Source organism: Blastocystis hominis, assembly GCF_000151665.1.
Source record: "Blastocystis hominis, Singapore isolate B (sub-type 7) whole genome shotgun sequence assembly, scaffold_3".
Taxonomy (NCBI): Eukaryota; class Bigyra; order Opalinata; family Blastocystidae; genus Blastocystis; species Blastocystis hominis.
In genome coordinates this window covers 1,251,137-1,274,026 of record NW_013171838.1, presented here as the reverse complement: position 1 = coordinate 1,274,026, position 22,890 = coordinate 1,251,137, and the positions used below count along the sequence as shown (strand labels likewise).

General features: G+C 51.5%; 7 protein-coding genes; 2 read left to right on the top strand and 5 right to left on the bottom strand.

The window, feature by feature from the left end:
• Nucleotides 1–1,873: 1,873 nt before the first annotated feature.
• On the bottom strand, nt 1,874–3,028 carry GSBLH_T00007140001 (uncharacterized protein; the record flags this gene model as incomplete). The annotated part of the gene is given in 5 exon segments (XM_013042355.1): nt 1,874–2,193; nt 2,222–2,500; nt 2,529–2,832; nt 2,852–2,947; nt 2,978–3,028. 5 exon segments carry the CDS (start codon nt 3,026–3,028, stop codon nt 1,874–1,876), a joined length of 1,050 nt encoding a protein of 349 aa, XP_012897809.1.
• Nucleotides 3,029–5,222: 2,194 nt separating this feature from the next.
• Nucleotides 5,223–5,650, bottom strand: GSBLH_T00003587001 (uncharacterized protein; the record flags this gene model as incomplete). Its single annotated transcript, XM_013042354.1, has 4 exons — nt 5,223–5,327; nt 5,360–5,430; nt 5,463–5,534; nt 5,566–5,650. 4 exons carry the CDS (start codon nt 5,648–5,650, stop codon nt 5,223–5,225), a joined length of 333 nt encoding a protein of 110 aa, XP_012897808.1.
• A 6,181-nt stretch (nt 5,651–11,831) lies between these two features.
• On the bottom strand, nt 11,832–12,495 carry GSBLH_T00003586001 (uncharacterized protein; the record flags this gene model as incomplete). XM_013042353.1 has 5 exons in its annotated part: nt 11,832–11,873; nt 11,905–12,010; nt 12,041–12,094; nt 12,124–12,279; nt 12,310–12,495. The coding sequence occupies 5 exons, from the start codon at nt 12,493–12,495 to the stop codon at nt 11,857–11,859; spliced, it is 519 nt and encodes a 172-aa protein (XP_012897807.1). The 3' UTR covers nt 11,832–11,856.
• Nucleotides 12,496–15,572: 3,077 nt separating this feature from the next.
• GSBLH_T00003584001 (uncharacterized protein) lies at nt 15,573–16,078 on the bottom strand (the record flags this gene model as incomplete). XM_013042352.1 has 2 exons in its annotated part: nt 15,573–15,909; nt 15,940–16,078. 2 exons carry the CDS (start codon nt 16,076–16,078, stop codon nt 15,614–15,616), a joined length of 435 nt encoding a protein of 144 aa, XP_012897806.1. The 3' UTR covers nt 15,573–15,613.
• A 499-nt stretch (nt 16,079–16,577) lies between these two features.
• GSBLH_T00003583001 (uncharacterized protein) lies at nt 16,578–18,051 on the bottom strand (the record flags this gene model as incomplete). XM_013042351.1 has 9 exons in its annotated part: nt 17,960–18,051; nt 17,888–17,926; nt 17,686–17,855; nt 17,606–17,653; nt 17,435–17,571; nt 17,283–17,400; nt 16,991–17,251; nt 16,886–16,962; nt 16,578–16,854 (listed from the first exon to the last, which is right to left on the bottom strand). Exons 1-9 carry the CDS (start codon nt 18,027–18,029, stop codon nt 16,578–16,580), a joined length of 1,197 nt encoding a protein of 398 aa, XP_012897805.1. The 5' UTR covers nt 18,030–18,051.
• A 184-nt stretch (nt 18,052–18,235) lies between these two features.
• On the top strand, nt 18,236–19,386 carry GSBLH_T00006673001 (uncharacterized protein; the record flags this gene model as incomplete). The annotated part of the gene is made up of 2 exons (XM_013042350.1): nt 18,236–19,323; nt 19,356–19,386. 2 exons carry the CDS (start codon nt 18,236–18,238, stop codon nt 19,384–19,386), a joined length of 1,119 nt encoding a protein of 372 aa, XP_012897804.1.
• A 576-nt stretch (nt 19,387–19,962) lies between these two features.
• Nucleotides 19,963–22,740, top strand: GSBLH_T00003582001 (uncharacterized protein; the record flags this gene model as incomplete). The annotated part of the gene is made up of 1 exon (XM_013042349.1): nt 19,963–22,740. One exon carries the CDS (start codon nt 19,963–19,965, stop codon nt 22,738–22,740), a length of 2,778 nt encoding a protein of 925 aa, XP_012897803.1.
• Between the last annotated feature and the right edge of the window lie 150 nt (nt 22,741–22,890).

The window sequence follows — 22,890 nt, the reverse complement described above, 5'->3', positions numbered from 1 at the left end:
ATGCCAGTCCCGCGGGGATCCTACATGCTCCGTTTCCCGCGATTCTGTAGCGATGGTCGAGTTTCCCGCGGATTTTCTGGATGTCGTCGCGCAGATTCTGCTCGGCGTTTCGCAGGTCGTTGAGTTCCGCGGTTAACAAGGCGGTGAGGCGGAGGGAATCTTCTTTGGCGGCACGAAGCAACTGGAGTTTCTGATAGACGACGTAAATCGGAGAAACGTAGAAAGAGGGAACCCAGATGAGGGAAACGGGGTCCTGGATGAAATTGGCGGGAATGTGGTCCGGGCAGAGCAGTTCCAGCTACGCCTGAAAAGTGGAAACGGAGGTCCACATTATCGAGGAACTTGTAGTAAAACGAGGTTTGGCGGGAGAGACACCCCAGATGCACGTACTACATCGCACGTTTCCCCGGTTTCTACGTTTCCACAGTTGGTGATGCTGCACTTGACGAACTGCCCGGACGTTTCGCCGCACTCATAGCAGCGAATCGGCTTCCTCCCCGCGGCACCCGGCCTACTCCTCACTCCCCCGCGGGGCTCCGACAAGGCGTTGGACTGCAGCCCCATGCAGTCGACGGCGGGGAGCACGAACTGCACGAGCGTGCGTTCCTCGGCGCTGGGCGCGCGGAAAATCGGGCTGATTTCGGTCATCATCTGGGAGTGCAGCGTGGAGTACACCGACCCGCGTAGCAAAAGCCCGCATTTCTTGTGCACCAAAACCCCGTCCACGGTCAGCACGAAGTAGCCCGCGCGCCCGCCGCAGACGAAGCAGCACGCGTGCGGCGAGGGCACGTGACTCGCGGGAACCGCGCGAAGAAACGCCGCGACTTGCCGCTCGAGGCCGAAGGAGCCGAGGAGACACATGGAACACACGAAGTCTGGGGATGAAACGCCCGAAGAAAGTACATTTCACGTGGTCGAATTGCGCCAGGACCTGGATCCGCGGTAAATCCGCGCAAACTTCGTGCACCACGGTCCCGCACACCACGCAGTGCAGCATGTTCCCGCGGGTTCCCGGCTGCAGGTACACGCCCGAACCGCAGTCCACGCGCTGTCCCGCGGTTTCGAGCCGCTCGGTGATGTGATCCACGATTCCACGTTTGGGGTCGTCGGTGCTGCGCGGTTTGGCGGGATGTCGATTGGCGGGAATGGAGGAAGCGGATGGAGAATAATAAGAAGAAGAATGAGATGATGGAGGGAATGATGTCGATGCTGTGTTCATTGCATTGCTTCCCTTGCTTCCCTTCATTCCATGCGCTGCACGCGCCGCACTCCCCGGATTGGGCGTTTCGTCGCGTCGGATGTTCACGCAGCGGCCCAGCCGGCTTCCCTCCAAAACCATTTCCTGGTTAATCGGCGGCGCCGAATACCCGAACCCGCACACATCGCAGATTTCCCGCGGAACACCCAACCGACCGCTCCCCGCGGAACTCCCCGAAGCATTTCCAAAAGAATTTCCAAAAGAACTTCCAAAAGAATTTCCCGCGAAATTTCCCGCGAAATTTCCCGCGGAATTCGATTTGGAATTCGATTTGGAATTCGATTTCGAAGGTCCGTCGAGGCGCTGCAGCACTTCGCGGAGCGTGTTCGGATTCCCGCGGGAGAAGCACTGCATGGAGGAGCGCAGCGCGACCTCGGCGAGGAGGGAGTTTCGTCGCGCGGGCGGCATGTGCTTGAAGCAGAGCGCGAACAAACAGGGATGTTTGCCCCCGCCGATGTAAATCTCCGCGTCGCGCAGCTCGCAGTACCCGCCGTTTCGCCAGTGGCACATGAAATGAAACGACTCGCAGCAATCCGCCGCGCCGCACCGAAGCGTGATCCCGCGGGGAACGTGGCAGTAGCAGCACAGACCGCCCGGCATCGCCAGATCTCCAGGTTACCCCGTTTCCACGGTGGTACCGCGGGACTCGTTGTACTCGACGGGCTCTCCCGCGGTTTCCGAGCAGAATCCGCAGTGCGCGCCGTAATTGCGCAGATTCGCGGGGATGCGCGGCTCGATGACGGAGTAACACTGTTTCTGGCGGGAACACTCGACGTTGCGGAAGAGGGACACGAGCTGGCCCTCGCGGGAATTCTCCAGATAGTAGGGATGCACCTTGTTAAATGTGTTCCGCACCGAATACGTGCTGTTCCCCGCGGCATTCGCGAGCGTTTCGGGCATCGGGAAGAGCGGCGACGTCAGCGACGCCTTCGAGTCTAGATGAAACGCCCCGAGGAAACGCACGGAAGAGACTGAAGAGCGGGAACATGTTCGCATAATCGCGGAGATAGCTGTCGTCCACGCCGCGCCGCACGCTCAGCGGGTTCAGCATGCGCAGCCCGTTGTACTGCGGCCGCAGCCCCGGCGGCGCGGGCGTCATCCGCGCGAAGTCCGCGATTTCCCCGCCCGGCGAAAATAGTGCGCACGAAATATGCGCGAAAACGGGACTCGCGACGTTCGTGCGCGCCAAATACCCGTCCAGCACCGTGCAGTAGCAGCACTTCAAGAACCGCGGGTCTCCGTCTAGATGAAACGCCCGTCTCGATCGAACTCTGCGCGAGGAAACGGCACACATCGCACTGGAACACAGTCTGCGGCGTCGGATTGGCCAGTCCCACGCAGCGCCGATGCACGGGGATTCCGCACGTGACGCAGCACACCAACTCCCCGGGCGTTTCGGGCCCGAAGCACACGCTGCAGCGGCGCCACACCGGCCAGCGGCCCGCCTCCGCGAAGGCGAAAAGCGCGGGAAAAAGAGACGGATGCGGCGGGAGCTCCGCGCGCAGCCGGCGAAGAATCTCCCGCCAGTTCTGACGCAGGTTGAAGTACGCGAGCAGCTGGTCGCCGAACTTCGCCTACATGAAACGGAGAAACCGGGGAAACCGCGTTGAAACGCTCGATCTGCTGGAGGTTCTGCAGACAGCGGCTGATCTGCTCCCAGTTCTGCTCGTGCAGCTGCTTGTACGACCGCTACGCGTCACGCCCCGCGGGGATCCCCACGATCAGATTCCGGATCTCGAAGCTGACCGGATCGCTGGCGCCGAGAGACATGAGATGATCCGTGCGCAGCACGCGCACCGAAATCACCGCCACTCCCGCGAAAATCGAGTCCTCCAATGGGTAGTACGACGTCGAAAACCGCGAATGCGACGCGCCGCCCCCGCCGCTCCCGCCATGGCTTCCCGCCAACCCCGCCCCGCTCTGATTGAACTGGATCCGCGACTTCGTCGCGCCTGCTCCTCAGGTTCCACGTTTCCCCTACAGTTCGCCGTTTCGTTCGCCAGCGGCGTCCACCACACCCCGATTTCCCGAGATCCCCGCGGGTCCTGCGGGTCCTGCCCATCTCCTTCCCCCGCGGAACCCATGGAAACCGAGGAAACCGAGGAAACCGAGGAACCCGCGGGACTGGCCGAGTCCTCGAGGGGTTTCACGCAGAGTAGCAGTTCCGCGGTGTAGAATCCCTGGAGCAGGACGCGTACGAGTTTGGTCCCCGCGGTTTCGCTGCATCGATGCAATAACCGCTCGTCGCACCAGTTCCACAGCACGTTCCGCTCCTCCGCGTAGTCCGCGGGCCGCCTCGCCGGCAGCACGCACGGCGCCACTTCCTGGAACGCGGCCTCCTCCGCGCTGCGCTGAAACCCGGGCCAGAACGCCGCGCCCGAATCGAACGACAGCATCGCTTCCACGTCCCGCACGAATTCACGCACCGACAGCGCGGGACGACGCGCGCTCCGCTTCGACGGCGCCATCGCTTCCTCTCCCGCGGGTAGGGAGCTACCCCATCCCGACGGGGAAACCGGGGAAACCGCGGCGCGGCGGCGAGAACGGCGCTCGGAAGTGCGGGGAAGGAAGGGCTTCTGGTGGCTGCGCGTCTCCATGTGCGAAACGGAGAGCGATCCCCGCGGGTCGGAGGGAGGCGGCGGGACGGCGGCGGCGAGGACGATCTCGCAGGCGAGTTTGGCGAGGAGGGAGATCTGGGGGAAGGCGGGATAGAGGAGATAAAGGTCGGAAACGAAGAATTGGGAGTGCGCGCGGCAGACGACGCGCACTTTGCCGCCCGGAACGCGGCGGTCGCAGAGGAAAAACCAGGCGGAGGAGTCGGTGCGGGCGAGGCAGATCGAGTGGGCGCAGAAGGAGCATTTGTCGTGGCTGGAGACGGAGAGGGAAGCACATGATGCGTACCAGCAGTGGATCGCGCGGCCGAGGATGGGATGGCCGCAGATGGAGCAGTGGAAGATTGTGGTCGACGCGGGGGGACGGATGGGAGGGCTCACGACCACCGAGGCCGATGGAACGATATTCGCGATCTTGGAGGACGCGATGAGCTGGTTTCGCTCCGATTGCTTTGATGGAATCGAAAAACGCTTGATTGGCAGGGAATCCAGAAGGGAATTCAGAACGTCCGAATTGTTCAGAAAGCGAGTTCGCATGATGAGCTCCGCACATAAAACATGGCACCACTCATTCCCGTTGCATTGCAAACACAGATCCATCGTGGTCTAGCCATCAACTCCGCCAACACATTCCCCACCATCTTACAAATGCAACACATAGGGTATTGGACATTTTGAGAACAGGTATGACACTTCCAGACCGGTTTGGCCTCGGATACCCCGTAACAGTACTGGTGAACATAGACGCCGCACACTGAACACCATAAAAGCCGATCAAACTTGGTATCACCGTTTTTACAAATATGGCTAGTTCACATCATCTCCTCTATATCTACCAGCAAGGTGTACCATTTGGAGGGGCATTTACTTGACTCATATCTTTTGTTTGTATTTCGGGCTCTGATAGAAAAGTAGACGTAGTCAACAGTCAGATTCTTGGGAAATCTCAGCTTAACAACGATACCTTGCTTTCAAAAACCAACTGTGGTTATCTGGACTTTTACGGTTGTTGATGAAAGCTAAACGATACTGCTCGCACAAAAGAGGATCCTAAATCCCAAGAAGGTCCTCTATTAGCTTAATTAATAACAAGGTAACAGAATCCGCGGAAACTTCGATAAAACCGCGGAATGCGAATCTTCTGTTTCAAAACAAAAATACAAAAACTCTGGATTTGTAATTACTCCCTTCTGTAAAATAATGTTCGCGTACTGCGATGTCTCTCTACGCCTCACAATCCACAACCGGGACAACCCTGTAGCAATCACCGCGTAGCACTTCTTGGCCTGCTCATAAAACGCAAAGCGCTCAATACCTTCCAGTTTTACCTGCATCTTACGCTCCTCTCTTTCTCAAATTACCTCTTTCCCTTCCGCTTCAGCCAGGATCTTCTTGTACTCCTCAATAATGGGGAGCTCCATGTCCTTGTCACACTCCATCTTCTCCATCACCTTCGCCTAGACCTCAATCCACTGAAAGCAGAAGAAACGGGACACTCCACATATTGATCCAGAGGAAGCAGCTTGCAGATGCCACGAAGAATGCGAGGAATCGGATGACCTATTCTAAGCACAAAAAATCTAGAATCAAACCATCCAAGCGAATCAAGCCGCCAGGGCAATGCGAAGCAATCGAAGCCGCGGGAAAATTCGCGTCCGCAATTACTAATTCTCAGACACAAAGATCTGCCCCTACCAATCTGATCTCCGTGACCCATCTCAGCAAGAACCTTCAAAAGCTCAGGAGTGATCACACTGGAAATTCCCTTTAGAACTGGCATGAATACGAATTCAAACAAACAAATCAATGAATAGAAAATACTGTATCCAATTTTACGCTTTCCCTTTTCCTCTTCCTTATTGCACTTTGGGCATATTCTCTACTTTCAACATTGCAATTTTTTGCTGCAGCTTGATCATCTACACCTTATCATCACGCAACTTCGTCCTACATCGTCAGTAGCCTTGTCCTTCTCTTCCTTTTCCTTCTTTGCCTTCTCTGCTAAATCCTCTCTTTCCGTAAATGCAAAAATTCAATTGTTACGATTGTCTCTGAATCAACTTGATACGGTTGTCTACATTGCTCTTCGCCTCTTCCACATCCACACGGACCAATACAGGTCCGACCAATTTGTATACTTTTTGACCTTCTTTAAGCGATTCTAGTTCCTTTTCCTAAAGCCAAACAGAATACACTTACCTTTTTGACAGTCGTATTCTCACTCAGGGCAATTTGGTTTTGCTGAACCTGCGTGTTGAGCTCGGCCAGGGCTGTGAATCACAACAACCATACAGCAAATTACCGTTTTCACTCTTTTGATATCTTTCATTGATCTCGTTTGCTTCTTTCTGCAGTTGTTCGATTGTAGCCATTCCTCTTCAACAAAACAATGCACATAATCTCATTGAATTGTTTGTCTAAATGCAATCCTTTTCTATTTCATCTTTTGTTGATGAAATAGAAACCGTTGTAAAGGACTTGGACAAAGTGTTCGAAGGGTTTGAACCGAAATCGGAATTGTCGTATTATTTTAGTTATACATGTCTTTTTTAGAGTCCAATCGATGAGTATTTCGAACAATTGTTTCATTGATTCTGTGGTGCATAAGATTACGTCGAATCATTTGCAAGAGGAGAAGAAGGATACAAAATTTGAGGCAAATGACTCGGTTTATAAAGAACTTGGTCTTTCAGAAGATCAAAGAGTTGTGATGCGATCCATTGAAATGCATTCCCCAGCTCTTTTAAATGATATAATATCGCAGTATAAGTATGACGACAAGGCTTCTTTCTATTCTTAGAGAATATAAATCATTATTTGGTGACGAAGTTGCCCTTTCCATACCCGAAATAAAGGTCCCTGTGGAATATTATCGAAAAGGAAGCCCGTCTCAAGTGATTGCTTCCGATTCCTTTACATACATTATTCAAATCAAATTTTCAAACCGTTTATTATATGTTCCTATCGATTTCACTGTGTCGCAACTCGTGAAAACGATGCTTGTTCAATTGGGCTATTCAGAAGATTCTGAGTATTTTGTGTATTTTGATGGAATTTGTTTTGTTGCATCGGATACTTCGGACGAAGTAATTCCGACGGAAGCGAAAGAAGCATCGCTGGTCAATAGTTTAGAAAACTGGTTTCATCAATTGTTTGGTTTTTGTTTGTTTGGTTTGAGCGTAGTCCGGTTTACATCGAGGGAAGCGTTCAATGTCGAAATGCGAATATTGTGAAATTACGTTCCATATCCAATTCACACAATTGAAATACTATCTATTGCAATTGTTGTTAGTACAATATATATATATATATATTTGATAATATGTCTTTCCTTCATTCACTTGACAATTTCGTTCGATCATGATTATCTTCTCGTCGAAGTTCATAGCGGAACTTCGTACGCAGAGATTCGATTTCAAATCGTAAATTTGTTTCGCTACTTTTTCAAAACGGATGAGCAGGAAAACGATCTTCGCTTTGTGCATCAAGGTGGATTGGCGTCGAGCGATTTCCCCCTTGTGATTATGACAGTTGGAATTTGGGAAAGAAGAAGGTTTACGACTAGAAGCAAATGCAAATGCGAACTTGCATGGCATGTGGAAACAGCACCGCGCAGTTCAACGTCACTTCGGACGTTCTTTCTCCCTCCTCGCCTTATTTGTATTGTTCGCAATGTCTGAACCGCTTCCATTACGACGCTTCGGGCCGTCTTCTGACTAAACCGTTTGGAATGACCCCTCTATGCATTGTTTGTTCAAAGAAATGCGAGATTCAAAGAAGGAGTGTGTGTGACTTTTTGAATGAATGAATCAAACGATGAATGAATGAATGAATTACAGAATGAATTACAGAATAAATGCATCAAAGAATGAATCAATGAACTTCCCATTAAATTTCCACTTCATGATTCACACAAACATCCCAAATAAAAGACACTAACTTGCAGACTCGCTACCTTGGTTTCCCTGGTTTCCCTGGTTTCCCTGGTTTCCACTATTCCCCGGCTGCTGCACGGGTACCAAATACACCATTCCAAATCCATTGATCATCGGAACAAACCCCTGGTTTCCTTGGTTTCCCTGGTTTCCCTGGTTTCCCTGAATTCCAGAATTCCCCAGATTCACCGAATTCCCCGGATTCCCCGGGCTGCCATGGACCGCCTCCATCCCCGCGGGACCCATAAACGGGGATCCCACCAGCGGCGTCCCCATCGGCATCACCACCTGGTTCCCCGCGGGACTCGCTATGAAGGCGTTTCCCTGACTTTCCGCGGGAGCGCCCGGCACCGGTGGGAAAAGGGGAAACAGGGGAACCCCGCAGGGCATCAGCATCTGCTGCGAGGGATTCACCGCACCCACCGGAACCGCGGGAACCGTAGGAACCGTGGAAACCGTGGAAACCGCGGGGATGGCAGGAACCGTAGGAACCGCGGGAATGCGATCCTCGCTGGAGTGGCTGCGGATCGACGAAACGCCCTGCGAACACGGCGACGATTCCCGCGGGAGCGATGTTTCTCCCGTTCTTGCACTTCCCCGCGGGGATCCTGGCCTTCGTTCGCCCGCGGAGGGTCGCTGGAGGGGTTCCGGGCTCCCCGCGGGGAAGTGTGTGGCGGTTTGGAGGGAAAGTTGTCGGCGATGTTTGACCTCCGCGGCGCTGTGGAGCGCCAAAACCGTGTTCTGCGGCCCCATGACGAACTCGGCCTCCGGCTCGCAGGCGGAGGCGTCGGATGAAACGCCCGGCATGAAGGGGAAGACGGGCTGGTCGACGGGGAGCGCGAAGGCGGGGCGCGCGGCGGCGCGGAGGAGGGGAAGGAGGTCGCGGACGATCCAGCAGGAAAGATACCACGTGTAGGAGAAGCGGCGCTTGACGCGGATGGCGAAGCGGTAGCGGAAGTGGGAGAGAGAGCAGTCCGCGTCGCGCTCTAGCGGTGAGAAAAAGGGAAAAGGAGAAACTCAGAGAAGCCAGCGAAGGAGACGACGTCGATCGCGAGAGCGAAGAAGAAGAAAAAGAAGAAGAAGGGGAATCGAGGTGGACGGAGAAGGTGTGCGAGTAGACGGAGTCTCCCCGCGGGGAGAGCTTCCAGCCGAGGATGCTGCGGTTCCCCACCATGACCTTCTCGGCGTTATTCGCGGGGATTTGGGGGGGAGTGGAGCGCATGAGGAGGTAGAAAGAATCGATCGGCGTCGTGCTCACGTGCGTCATCGCGATCTCCATCTGCACGTCACATCGGAGAAACGGAGAAACCGTGTAGTGGTCGAAGAGAGGCTCCCGCGGGGAGGCGGGGGAATCGCTGCCGGGAACGGGCTCGAAAAGCACCATGGGACTGGGCGACGTCTGCGGAGCCGGCAGCGCGGGCGAAGCGTCGCCGCGCCACGCCGCGCTCGCGTCCGATCGAGAGCTCTGCGCACGCGCAGCGGGCAGGAGAGGCGGCGGGGAGGAGGGCTGGCGGGGCGAGCGCGCGGAGGCCTCGATGAGCTTCGCGATGGAGCCCTCCGAAGAGAGCTTGCGGGGCGGCCTGGCGGAGAATTTCTCGGGCGAGCGCGGCGGGCATTTCCCGGCAGAGAGCTTGGCCGGGAATTTCTCGGGCGACCGCGAGGGAGATTGGGCCGGAAACCGCTCGGGCGAGCGCGGCGGGCATTTCCCGGCAGGGCCCTTAGCCGGGAATTTCTCGAGGGGCTTCGCGGAGGCCTTGGCCAGACCCGGTTTCTCCGCGGATCTCCGCGTGGAGTTCTCGAGGCGTCGCTCGACGGCGTCGCGGAGCGAAGACGAAGACGAAGACGAAGACGAAGACGAGGGCGCGGGGTTCGAAGCGGGGGTTTCGTTCACAGGTGCAGACACTTTCACAGACAAATTCACAGGATCGAGCGCAAGCGCGTTCTCGGTCTCGGTCTCGGTCTCGGTCTCGTTTGCATTCAAATTCAAATTCAAATTCAAATTCAAATTCAAATTCGTAGTCTCAGCGGGAGTTTCACTCAATGGATGCTCGGGAGTTTCACTCAATGACTCGAGGGGCTGCGACTCCGTCGCCAGCTTTCCCTTTTTCTCTGTAGATGGCTCACTAGATGGCTCACTGACCAGCTCACGAGAGGGTTTCTCCAGTTTCTCCGATTTCTCCGATTTCTCCGATTTCTCCGATTTCGATTCACCAACTTCTTCCAGGGGCGTTTCACTCCGATTTTCCCGCCGATCTTCGTCCGTTCCCTCCTTCTCTGGCATTCCCGCGGTTTTCCCCTCCGTTTCCACGCTCGTCTCGACCGCTTCCCTCGCTTCCCCGTTTCTCTCCACACGCGTCTCTCCCGCGGAACTCTCCCTCCTCGTCTCGCGGGACTCTCCCTTCCCCTCGGTCGTTTCATCGTCCCCTTCCCCGGTTTCCACTTTTGCTCCGTCCTCCGCTCGATCTCGTCGCTTCTTCCGTCGCTTTCTCCCCTCCTCCTTCTTCCCCTTCCCTGTTTCCCTGGTTTCTCTAGTTTCCCTGGTTTCCCTAGTTTCCCTAGTTTCTCGGATCGGAATCGCTCGCTCGCGTCGTCGCTGCGCGAAAAGCCAGACGATCCCCGCGACCATCGCCAGAATGCTACGCCCGATCGCCCCGCCCGGCCAGGCCTACACGGAGCTGCCCGCGAGCTCGACGGCGCGAAGATGGCGCGCGAGGGTCTCGACGAGCGCGTCGAGGAGAGAGCGGTCGGCGTTCTCGATGCGTAGCGCCTCCAATTGCGCGGGAGAGTGCGTCAGCGTGGCCGACAGCAGTGCGCTCAGCACGTCCAGTCGGTACAGCACGTCGCGCTGCAGCGGAAACGCCGCTCCGGGGAGAAAGGCCCGCAGCGAGGCCTGCGTGGCCTCCAGACACGCCGTGTTCCTGACGCTCAGCTTCTCCGAGAAACGCCCACTCCTTGCAGGACTGCGTGATATTCGCGGTGAACTGGCAGAGCCGGCAGAAGAAGCTCTGGCCCTCGCAGTGGGCCGCCTGGTCCGCGATCTGGGCGCCGATCCCCGCGGGGTTGGAGAGATAGAGGGAGGAAAGGTGGAGCAGACGGTCGATTTGGTCGTTGATGTAGAGAATGTCGAGCCCATGCAGACGGGAACTACGGGAGAAACGGGGAAACGGGGGTACTAGTGGTGATTGGCGTATTCCCAGGATTCGCTGCCGAAAAACGGAAGTTCGAATAGAAAACTCTTGACGCGAAGCGCTTCGTCTAGTTCGCCCAGAGAAGTGAACAGAGAAGCGAGTTCGTAGCGACAAGCAACGACCGTGTTAATCTAGCGAGGGTTAAGAAAGGAAAACGGAAAGGTACGTTCACCTGGGGAATCGATTCTAATATCGAACAGGCTCGATCCAGATTCTTGGTCGCCTCGGTGGTGTTTCCCAAATGGGCGTTGATCACAGAGCGGAGATGATACCAAGAAGACCATCGAATGCTCGAATAGGTCGACTGGGAGTAAGAGTTTAAATACGTACGTACAGCTTTCGAAGTGCTTGATATTTGCATATACATAAACACAGAATCCAACACATCCTTTGCAGCACTATACTGCCGCTTCTCGACAAAGTCTGAAGCTAGCAAGGTTTTCTACAAATCGTTTTACACAATAAATGCCTCACATTTGTTAAAACAGCCTCAATGTCTATAATAGGCGTATCAACACATACTACCAACACACACCTTCCAGTTAAAAATGAGAGTTACGCTTACAACGTCGTTATAAAAAAGGAATACAGTAGGAAAGTTATATTTTTCATTTTAAACCCGGATTACCAAGCGACACTACTAATATCTACATGGTCAGGATTTGTGGAAAAACAAACAATAAACAAACGATAAAGTAGGCTTATATAGAAAAAAATCGCCTGAATGAAGAAATGAAATGTCAGAAGGGAGTTTCATCAGATCCTTCTTTGTGCTTACCTTTTTCTATCGTCTTTTTTACTGAATCAACTCCGATTGGAAGGGTCGAACAAACAAAAATGGAAAATTATAAATGATTTAGTATCTAGTCTGCTTTCTTCTCTATGCCTTGCAAGCACAAGACAAACATTACTCATCAAATCGGCACTCAGCGCCACTATCATTTTAGCACGAGTTTCCATTTCCTTTTCGAGCGACTGATACGAAACCTTATGCGAGAAGCTGAAAAACGAGAGCACCTAAAATTCACGTGTGTCAGAACGCAGAACGAAAAGAACTCCGAACACCGTGCCTGCTGTCAGCAGCACAGAGATCGTAAAAAACTACGTTCGCAATCCCACACCACACACACGTTTCCCGTCATCATCGAGCAGCTGAAGCCACTGAAGTCCTTCAGCATTGCGTTCGTCAGCGTACACGACCCATTCCCACAATCCTTCACCATCCCGTTCTCCAGCTCCTTCTCCACGCTCTCCACGCACAACCCCATCGCTCTGCTATACGAGCTCTTCCCCTGACCCCGGTTTCCCGCCCCTACCCGTACCACCTTTAATGCATCATCCAGCTCCCTCAGCGCGGCCTGCAGCTGCGCCACCGTCTCCCGCAGCCGCTCCCTCCACTCCCGAATCTCCTTCTCGGCGGTCCACAGCGCGCAAGCCCTCACCCAGTCGTCGCGAATGCGCTGATTGACCGCTTCCAACGCGGGGTCCGACACGATGCGCATCACGCAGCCCAGCCCTTCTCCGTTCTCGCACGGGTCGCACACGCTCTCTCTCTGCATCTCTCCCAGCTCTACGTCGAATTTCACCGCTGCTCCCACGCGTTTCCGCGTACGCCGATCGCGCCACTTCCGCCTGGCACTCGTAGAACGACAGCACGCGTTTCATCTCCGCCTTCTCCAGCAGCGCCGCGCTCGTCTTCTCCAGTCGCTACCCTTGAAACTCCCGCGCCGAATCCACGTCCTCCAGCGTCGTCGCCAGCTCGCTGATCGCCTGGGAGAGTTCCGTCGTTTGCGCGGGGAGAGACCATTCCCCGCGGTTATGCGCGTCGAGTTGGCGGTAGAGATCCACGGCACGAAGCGTGGAAACGTCGTGAACGAAGTAACGCCACACTGCGATTGATGGAATTCCAGAAATCGGGACGATAATAGCCGGGAAGGGTGGAGGGAAGTTTCGGCGTGGTGGAAATCGTGGAAAAAACCGCGCAGTCTGCGTGGAATTCGATCGAAGGGCCTACTCGCGATGGAAACCGCGGTGAAAGGGACGATAACCGCGAGGAGAAGGCTGTACAGGCAGCTGCCTAGAACCGCGGGGAACGTGCCCCAGGTGACGAAGACGCGGAGTTTGGCGGGAGCGTGGAAGTAGCGGATTCCCGCGTAAAAGCAGGCGAGGAAGCCGAGGAGAAGCAAAAGAAGCGGCAAAACGGAGACGAAGAGATCGATGGGCATTTCAAGATGCAGGAAAAAGAGGGAATTGGGGTAGGGCTGCGCGTATCTGCGGTAAAAACGACGAAAAACCGCGACGATGCGATGGTCAAGTGGAGTTTCGAGAAGGAAACGAGGAGGTTCCGCAGCTCTTTTTGGTTCTGTCTGCCGTCAATTCCTTCAAAAGGGGAAACTGGAGGTGCGAAACCGCCGCGTTCTGCTGTTCGAACGACGTCTGCGCGAGCTCCAGAAACAGCGTCGACTGCGTTTCAGAGGGCGTTTCATCGGTACGGCGTGGCGGTAAGGGGCGAACAGGCGAGAAAACCGCGAATATTGCGTTGAAAAGAGCGAGGCGTCGGCGGCGCACGTGCCGCAGGGAATTGTGTCATTCTGAAACTCTCTGCGATTTACGCGGGGATTTTGGGTATTGGGTACATGGCGGGAAAATGGCTTCGTGAATAATCCGCGAGAAACGGAGTCCACAGCGTGTCTATCTACCTCGGAATACTATTCCGGTGCTACGGAGGTCGCGATTCGGGTGATGCTTTTTGCGAGAAGCAGAACGTTCGCGTCTCTGTGTGTTATAATAGTTCCCGCGGGGATGTCACTCGAGACACTGGCGACTGGAGACGACGGATGCATTGAGAGTGAGATGGGCGGAGAGGAGATTGGTGTTGGCAGCAAGTATCCTATTGAAGGACTGTAAATAAAAGTCGCTTTTGGAGCTGAACGCATACGTCATGCCGTGCATTAAGAAGAAACATGGCACATGGGTGATGGAACTAGGTGGATATGCTTAAGAGTCCGTTTGCGTAGTAGAAAATAATGAGAAACAATAACCCAGAGATTATACCCACGGTGAACATGACGACTTTATCGACCATGTTATAACCGGCTATCATTTTGTGCCGACGAAGGCGACGATGTATCTAGCGAATAACGATAGGATTGGGCACGCTATACATAGTGAAAATGGATTAAATATGTTCTCCCAAGAAGAACTAACAGAAAAATAAACAAAAATATTCCAGGCAGAATATAGAAGCTTAGCGAACGGAATATACAACCCATCTAAGTCAAAACACAAACAAATCACGACTGCTCCGTGTTCATGAAAAATACACTCAAAACAAGAATTGGACTTATCCGTCAGTAAGTCTGCCCTATCTGAACCACCCAAAACCTAAATAGTACAATTAGTGCCTTTTTCATACTCGGACAAACTGATCGACATTGATGATAGAGCCAACTTTATTTGCAATCCTTTCCCAGTAGAATTGCTCTTTTCCGCTCATTCTACGAATTATTCGCCTTTTCGGGCAATATACTAAATTCCCGTATCAAGCTGATCCTATTAACTCCTTTATAGATTTGGGAAAATGATAAACTTCAAACTTCACGTTTATATATTATTATTATTATTGATTACTATATTAATTCGAATTATTAGTATATTATTACTATAGTAATTATAATAAATATGAAAAGTACTAGGATTACACTTTCCTTTTCTTCACTATTTTTTATTTGTTTTCGTTTATGGACGCGTGGAAAAATCCGACATCTGCAATATCTCTCAAGTGCTTTCCCCCTCTATACTCGTAAGATAGCGTTTTCTGACTGATTGGAAGGGAGCAAGCTCCAGAGAACCAGGAGATGCAATTCCGCGTTTGGTCGGATCTTGTCATCGCTTGGGCGAAACTCCATAAGGTATGGTCTATTTCTCTTCAGGAATGTGCTATTTTTGAATGTAAAGAAATTAACAGTAAGACCAAGACAAGTTTATCATGTAGGGGAAGCGCCCTTGTCCCTACGCGTGGCGATTATCACATATATGGTATCCAAGGGTATTTCTGATGGGTGGCATTGAGAAAAGGATGGGCCTTTTGGATCGGATCATCACAGCATTCACAAGCATACATTCTTCACAAACAACTCACCGAGCTAGGTAACTTGATTTATGACACAGTATTTTGAATTTAATCAATGTAACAATCAAAGCTTGACAGTATGGGAACCACAACGCCCGTCCAAGCCCATGAACTTGTATCGGATATAGAATACAGTAGTACAGGTATCTTCTTCCGTTCACCCAGGGTACTGACACATAGAATTCTATGGAATGCCAGAAGACTTGATGGAGATGATTTTGCAGGACATTGTGAAGAATGGCAAGGTAGATGGATGAGAGAAGGAAGGGATGATGTGTGTAGATGGTGACGTTTAAGGTGGATCAGGATAATAACTATAAAATAGTGCGAACAAATTAATATAACAAAGATTCAATTCAATTCAATTCAATTCAATTCAATTCAATTCAATTCAATTCAATTCAATTCAATTATTTGTTTGTTTGTTTGTTGTGCAACAAAGATAACACATATAAAGTGCATGAAACATTTCCAAAGGCACAGAAATTTTAATATGGAACAGAATACTTTCTTGAGGTACCCACGTAATGGTCGAGTGAAAGTGGGGTTAAAACAGCGGATGCAATAAAGCAATGATCAGATGAAACGTTTTCGCAGGCGATCCACTTAGCTTGTGGTATTACACTAGCGATCTGCATCTGGAATTCAAGGTCTTTTTCAGACAACGAAGTGAAACCATTAGACGGAACAGAATCCGATGCTGGCATTTTTTGTGGCTGCTGAATATCTGGTGGTACAGGGTTACTTTTTTCTCGTTTAGAAAGAGGTACATTAGATAGAGTTGCTAAAGTCAAGATATTCAGATAATAACTACAGTAATACTTCAGTCTCTTCTTATAGCGGCACGGGAGGCAAGTTTTATAATAATAGTTCGAGGTATCACTTTTAAAGAGATGGGAAGGTAATACCAGTTTACAGGAACTACATTTCCTCACCCGGCTGTCATCTTCCATTTTGGAATCAAAATCTTTTGAACGATAAGAAATGTAATAAAAGTCATCTCAAAGGAGTTACGGAATAGCTTTTTCGTTCAGCCAATCACGTTCGAGCTTCGGATACTTGCATAACATTAGCAAACACGCGCGTGTCCTACGCAGGAGAAAATCGTTTTCCCGCAAAACGAATGCGTTTTCGAACAAACAATTTTATACGCCTACATTTGGTGCCATCTGTTCTGCCTGGTACTTGTGAGTCTGCATATGCCGGTTTAATTCGGACGCGGACACGTAGCTCTACCTCTCAGCGCTCGCTACAGACTCTACTTTATCGCAATGCGGATAGGTACAGACATGCGGCTTTGTGTCCGAGTGAACGCGCAGCTTGTGCACTCGCAGGTCCGTCTGTCGCACGAACGCGCGGTCGCAGCCGTGCACGTCGCATTTGAACCGTTTGTCGTTCTGTGGTGATTTTTAATTTCCGCTCCTACCTGGTGCTGACTCTTCACGTGTAGCATCAGTCCGCCGCGCGTGGAGTACTTCTTGTTGCACCCCACGAAGGAACAACAATACGTCTGGAATCGAAGGATAACCGCGGAACTACCTGTCTGTTTCGATTGTGCGTCTGCATGTGCTGCTTGAGGTGCTGGTTGTCGTAGAAGGCCTTCTTGCATCCGACGACGGTGCATTTATACTCGCGCTGCCGCGATTTGTCGTGTGTGCGTAAATGAACATTAAGATTGCTTTTCCAGTTGAATTGTTTTTTGCAATGCGGGCACTGGAACTTGTGCGCACTACGCGTCATCCCTGCGCGGTTCCAGCCACCTCGGCGAGCAAGAGTAAATGTCGGCCGCCGATGTGTCGATCGCGTCCACGCTGCTCTCGTTCTTCGCGTACAGAAGCTACATCGAACGCCCCTCCGGCCCCAACGGACTCGTTCTCCGTGGACAGCACCTGGATGGTCTCCTGCACCAGGTCGATGGTTCCTTTCAGATCGTGTCGGTTCATTTCCAGCAGAAATCGCGCCAGCTGCGCCGTGTCCCGCTCCCCGCAGATCGTCTGCAGCGACCGCAGTCCCCGCGCGCCCGCCAGCCCGAAGGCCCCGCTGGACTCCAGCGCCTTCTCCACGTAGCGGCGCGCGCGGTTGTAGCTCTGCTCGTCGGTCTTCTTGCGCTCCCGGTCCACCTTCGCCTGCGGTCGAGTCGGCGCCCCCAGCCCGTACTTCCTCGATGAACGGGACCTTCTCCGACTCCGGAAGCCTGCGCCACATGTCGGCGATCTCGCGGAAGATCTCGCATTGCTTGCGGTTCGCGCCGAGACGCTCGCGGACGCTGTTGAATCTGAATGGAGTGAGTGAAAGAGGGGAGAAGGTACACTTTGCGGCTGTAGCACGCGTAGGCGCTCAGAGTTCGCTTGGGGGGTTTGAGATTTATGTTTTGCTTGGTGGAAACAGAGGAGTACTCCGTCCCGACCTGCTGGTAGTCCATGTTCTCCGAAATTTGATCCATATTCTATTCTAATCATCACCATCGCAGCGCCACAAACACCAAAACTAATGCTAAAGTCGGTCTGCGGATATATATTCGTGTCTGCCTGCAAATCATCCCTCTTCAAATTTCAAAAACCATATATCCGTAGGGCATTATCGTCGTCTGGATCGGCTGGTCATTTTGAATAGGATGCTGCAGGTTTCCCTCGCCGTAAGGCAACATACTAATGCTGCCCGTTTGCGAAGGCAAATTGACAACCTGGCTTCTTGAAGCACCAATTCCACCATTTATCGCTAGTTGCGACACTAGTTCATCACCAAACATTCGTTTTCACTACTTATGTAGGGACCTTGTTCAGGAATAACGACGATGGAATCTATATATTTTAAACTCAGCAAATAGGGGATACCTGTACTTGCTGGCGGACCTTGCATTTGCTGGTGAATTAAGGATCCAGCATTTACCGATGTTGGATTCATGGTTTAGAGTGCCCAAATAGATTCAAAATCAGCAAAGACAATCGACCTTGAAATGAATGAATGATTGCACACTTGTAACTGCCGGGCGTTTCATCGCCTCCCAAACTGTGTTCTTCTTTGCTGCACATCCCTCTTACTACAATAATTTTGTCAGGGAATGGAAAGGAAGCAATTTGTGAAGAAACACAATTCCGGACCTCATAAAAATGGAATCGATTTCAAAGACTTCTTACTGGTTGCTTACCCTCGTTATCTATCTGTGCGTTGCTGCAAATGGGTTTATCGATAATATGCGATCTGTGACATATCCGGATATTATGCAGGAACTGCATCTGGACCACGTACACTATGGTATGTTACAGAGTTTGGGTCAATTCTCCTATCTAATATGGGCACTTTTGGCTGCCTTCTCTATGCCTCATATTGGTTTTAAGGCTACGTTCTCTATCTCTCTTGTAATTACGATTATTGGAAGCTTCCTCACCATCTTTACCTCGAATTTCTGGCTGCTGATGTTTATTCAGTTGTTGGCGACTTGCAGTAACGGTGTTCTGGACGATGGTCCTTCCTCGTTAGCTGTGTTCTTGTTTACAAAGCACCCGGCAGTGATGTTCTGCATTATGTCTGGTATTTACGGATTCGGAGCGTTTGTCGCTCCTATATTTGCGTCCTTTATTCTGAAATACATCAAGGAAAGTAACTACAAGCAAATCTATTTGTGGATGAATATTCCCTTGGCCATGGTTCTCATCTTTATGCTCTGCGTTCCCTTCGCAGTCAAAAAGCCAAAAACCAATCCCGAAGAGAAGAAATCTGTGCTCCACTACTTGCGTTCTCCTCTCATTTGGTATTGTGCGATCTTGCTCAACTTCTTGGCCACTGCAGAGCGAGGAACGCTTAGCTGGGGCACGTTGTACGTTGAGGAAGTGTTACATTTGGATCCCGAGGTGGGTGCGAGACTCAGCTCTCAATTTTATTTCATTTTCATGTGTGCTCGTATGGTTGGAGGCTTCGTCGCCGATTGGATAGGCCCCTTCTTGATGGAGTACATCATCATTCCGCTCGGCATTGTGGTGTACGTAGTCGGATTCCTGCTGGGTAAAAACGGACTGTACGTTCTCCCGTTTACTGGACTCTTCGTGTCGCTCTACTGGCCGACCATGGTGATTTGCTGTCGACGCTACTGGAAGGATGAGGTCTCAATTCCTATCTCGTGTATGCTTCCCTTGCAAAGTGTGGCCGGAATGATTATTCAGTACTCTCTCGGATACATGAACGATAAGTGGGGACCGCAGTATGCTTACTGGATGTCTGTGCCTGCTGCAGTGATCGGGTATTTGATGTTCATTGGCTTTGATTTCATCTGCAAGCGAAAGGAAGAAAAGGAAATAAAGCAACCGTTGATAGAGAACGTCGATGTTGCTTTTTCTGTTTGTTGTTATAGGCTTATTGTTATAGTTGTAGTTATAGTTATAGTTGTTATTATTATAGTTACTATAGTTATTATTATTATAAAATCGCATTTGGTAGTCGAGGAGTAGCAGCTTAAATTGCATAAAAACATTCCTATCCGCTCATCTTTACAAATCAAAGAATAAAATCTATTTCTTTTCTATTTCCATCCTCCAACTATACAATTAAATCAAAATTAACAATGCACCATTTCATTTCTTTCTGTTTATGACTCTTGCGTCGATGCCAATACGAAAATGCATTTGAAAATTGACTTTAAAAGCAATTGAACAGAAAAACATCAAACTGGTAGTTTCGCCTCTTTGTTGCATTCCCATCCCAATGGAGAGCTTATAACAACCCAGTTCGTCTCGGATATTTAAATATACGCCACCTTGAATTCAACAAAAGCCAATCAGATCGCATAGATTTTAATTATGGTTAGGCCGCTCATTTCTTTAATTGTTCAGTCTATACAATAATGAATTCGGTCTTATTAGGATTGATATTGTCTGCTTGCGTTGTCTTCAGTGCTACCACTGACACATCTGACTACTCCTGTGATGAGGCAGGATATCTTAATTATCTAAGTGCGTGGACTGCTACTGAGAAGACCACGTCTCGTGATTCAACTTCTGCGGAATTCAAACAGCGTCTGGAGTACTTCGTTGACTCTTGCGAAAAGATTCATGAATGGAACCTTCGCAATAAGTATCATATGGAGTTCACGTTTTATGCTGATTGGCATGCTGATGAATTCGATATGTTGTCTGTTACCGAACAGAGATATTCTGGATTGAAACCCGAGATTCCTTCCACGACCCCGGTTCTTAACAACTCCAACTGGAGACACTTGCTGCCTCTCACTAATCCTTGTGATGACGTGTTTGATGGGCAGGAGAATATGCTGCACGAGGTTATTGGAAGACCGCAGAACTGCTCTGTTTCTTGGGCTTTTGCTATTACCGACTCCATCGAGTTTGCTATTAAGAAGTTGTATTTGGAAACCTATGACCAGATTGTGGATGTCGCCCTTTCTGCTCAGGAATTGATTGATTGCGTTGCCAAGGACCACGGTATTCAGGGAAATCGCTGCACCGCTGTTCCTCTCGTGTGGGGTTTTGATTACGTTTTCGAGAACGGTATTGCTTACCGCCAGTTCTACCCCCACACCAATATGGAGGCTGATACCTGCAATATGGTGGAGGACTACCAGAAGTATCACATTGCTGGATATGAGAAGCCCCATGTGTACAATAAGCTGGGTCTGTTCGAAATGCTGCTGAAGGGACCTACTGCCGTTGCCTTGGGTCTGGATCCGGAGTACTTCCAGTATTATCGCAGCGACGCTGAGGAGGGTCCTTTCTTCAACACTGCCTATTGGAGACCTTCGGTGTACGGTGTGGTTGTGGAGTACAAGCAGTATGCTGTCGATGGTGAGTCCGAGCTGGCTCAGTGGCCGTTCTTCGCTGTGGAGACCAGACTGCGTGCTTGCGATTCGTTCATTTTCCGTCTGCCCATTTTAGAATCGACGGGTGACGGAAACATTGCTGGTATCGCTGGATTCGCTATTCGTCCCATTGTTAACGAGATGATCTCCTCGGGCACTGAGGCTCCTACTACCGTTGCTCCTACTACTGCTGCTCCTACCACTGTGGCTCCTACCACTGTGGCACCCACTACTATTGCTCCTACTACCGTTGCTCCTACTACCGTTGCTCCTACTACTGTGGCTCCTACCACTGTGGCACCCACTACTATTGCTCCTACTACCGTTGCTCCTACTACTGTGGCACCCACCACTGTGGCACCCACCACTGTGGCACCCACTACTGAGGCGCCTACCACCGTTGCTCCTACTACTGTGGCTCCTACCACTGTCGTTCCTACCACTGAGGCCCCTGTTGTGCCCACTACTGAGGCTCCTACCACCGAGGCTCCCGTTGTTCCTACTACCGAGGCCCCTGTCGTGCCCACTACTGAAACCCCTGTGATTCCCACTACCGAAGCCCCCGCTGTGCCCACCACTGAGACCCCTGTTGTGCCCACTACCGAAGCTCCTGTGGTTCCTACCACCGAGGCCCCTGTGATTCCCACCACCGAAGCTCCTGTCGTGCCCACTACTGAGACCCCCGTTATGCCCACCACCGAGGCTCCTGTCATTCCTACTACCGAGATTCCCACTACTGAGGCTCCTGTGGTTCCTACCACCGAAGCTCCTGTTGTGCCCACTACCGAAGCTCCCACTGTGGCTCCTACTGTTGATACCACCACTGCGGCTCCTACCGTGGCTCCCACCACCGTAGCCCCTACCACTGAGGCTCCCATTGTTCCCACCACTGAGGCTCCTATTGTTCCCACTACTGAGGCTCCCATCGTGCCCACTACTGAGGCTCCTATTGTACCCACTACTGAGGCTCCTATTGTACCCACTACTGAGGCTCCCATTGTTCCCACTACTGAGGCTCCTATTGTACCCACTACTGAGGCTCCTATTGTTCCCACTACTGAGGCTCCCATTGTACCCACTACTGAGGCTCCCATTGTTCCCACTACTGAGGCTCCCATTGTTCCCACCACTGAGGCTCCTATTGTTCCCACCACCGAGGCCCCCATTGTTCCCACTTCGGAGCCCACTGTGAAGCCCACCAGCTTCATTCCTCCCACCACCGAGGCCCCTATGGTGCCTACGACTGAGGGCCCCGCTGTGCCCACCACGGAGCTTCCCACCACAATCCCTGGCCCTGTGACGGTCTACGCCAGCGAGACCGAATTCGCCACCCTTGAGGAGATTCGTAACGATGTCGAGATCCTGGTGTTCATCATTGACTCCTACCCGGATATGATCGAAGTGAATCTGAGCGGGTTCACGAATCTGACTACTCTGGTGTTCGAGTCTGGCTCCTTCAAGAACGCGCAGTCGGTGATCATTGAATCGTCCACGGTGACCCATATCGCTTTCCGTTCCAACACGTTCTACGGAGACTCTGTGGATGGCTCGCTCACTCTGCACACTCCCATGCTGCAGGAAGTGATTTTTGACGCCAACTCCCTTCACTTCATGCACTCCGTTCATTTGAGAGGATTGGGTGCTCCGATCCAGTATTACGTGTACAACGGAGCTCTCGCCAACGTGGATACCATTTACTACATGAATACGTACTCTGGTTATGCTAAGGCGATGGCCGATGCTATTTATGCTTCGGGACATGCGGAGCTTATCAATATTATCGAAGAATCGGTAACGCCTTCTCCCTAAGGAGTGAACCTCATACTACGCTAAACCTAGATCATATCATGTAGTTTTGTTTGTTCGAAAAGCAAGATCCCTGCGTTTGGCTGCCATCGGATCTCTCTGTATGTGTTCGATCAAGGAAGGAATAGAATGAGAAGTTTTCTATTAATGGGC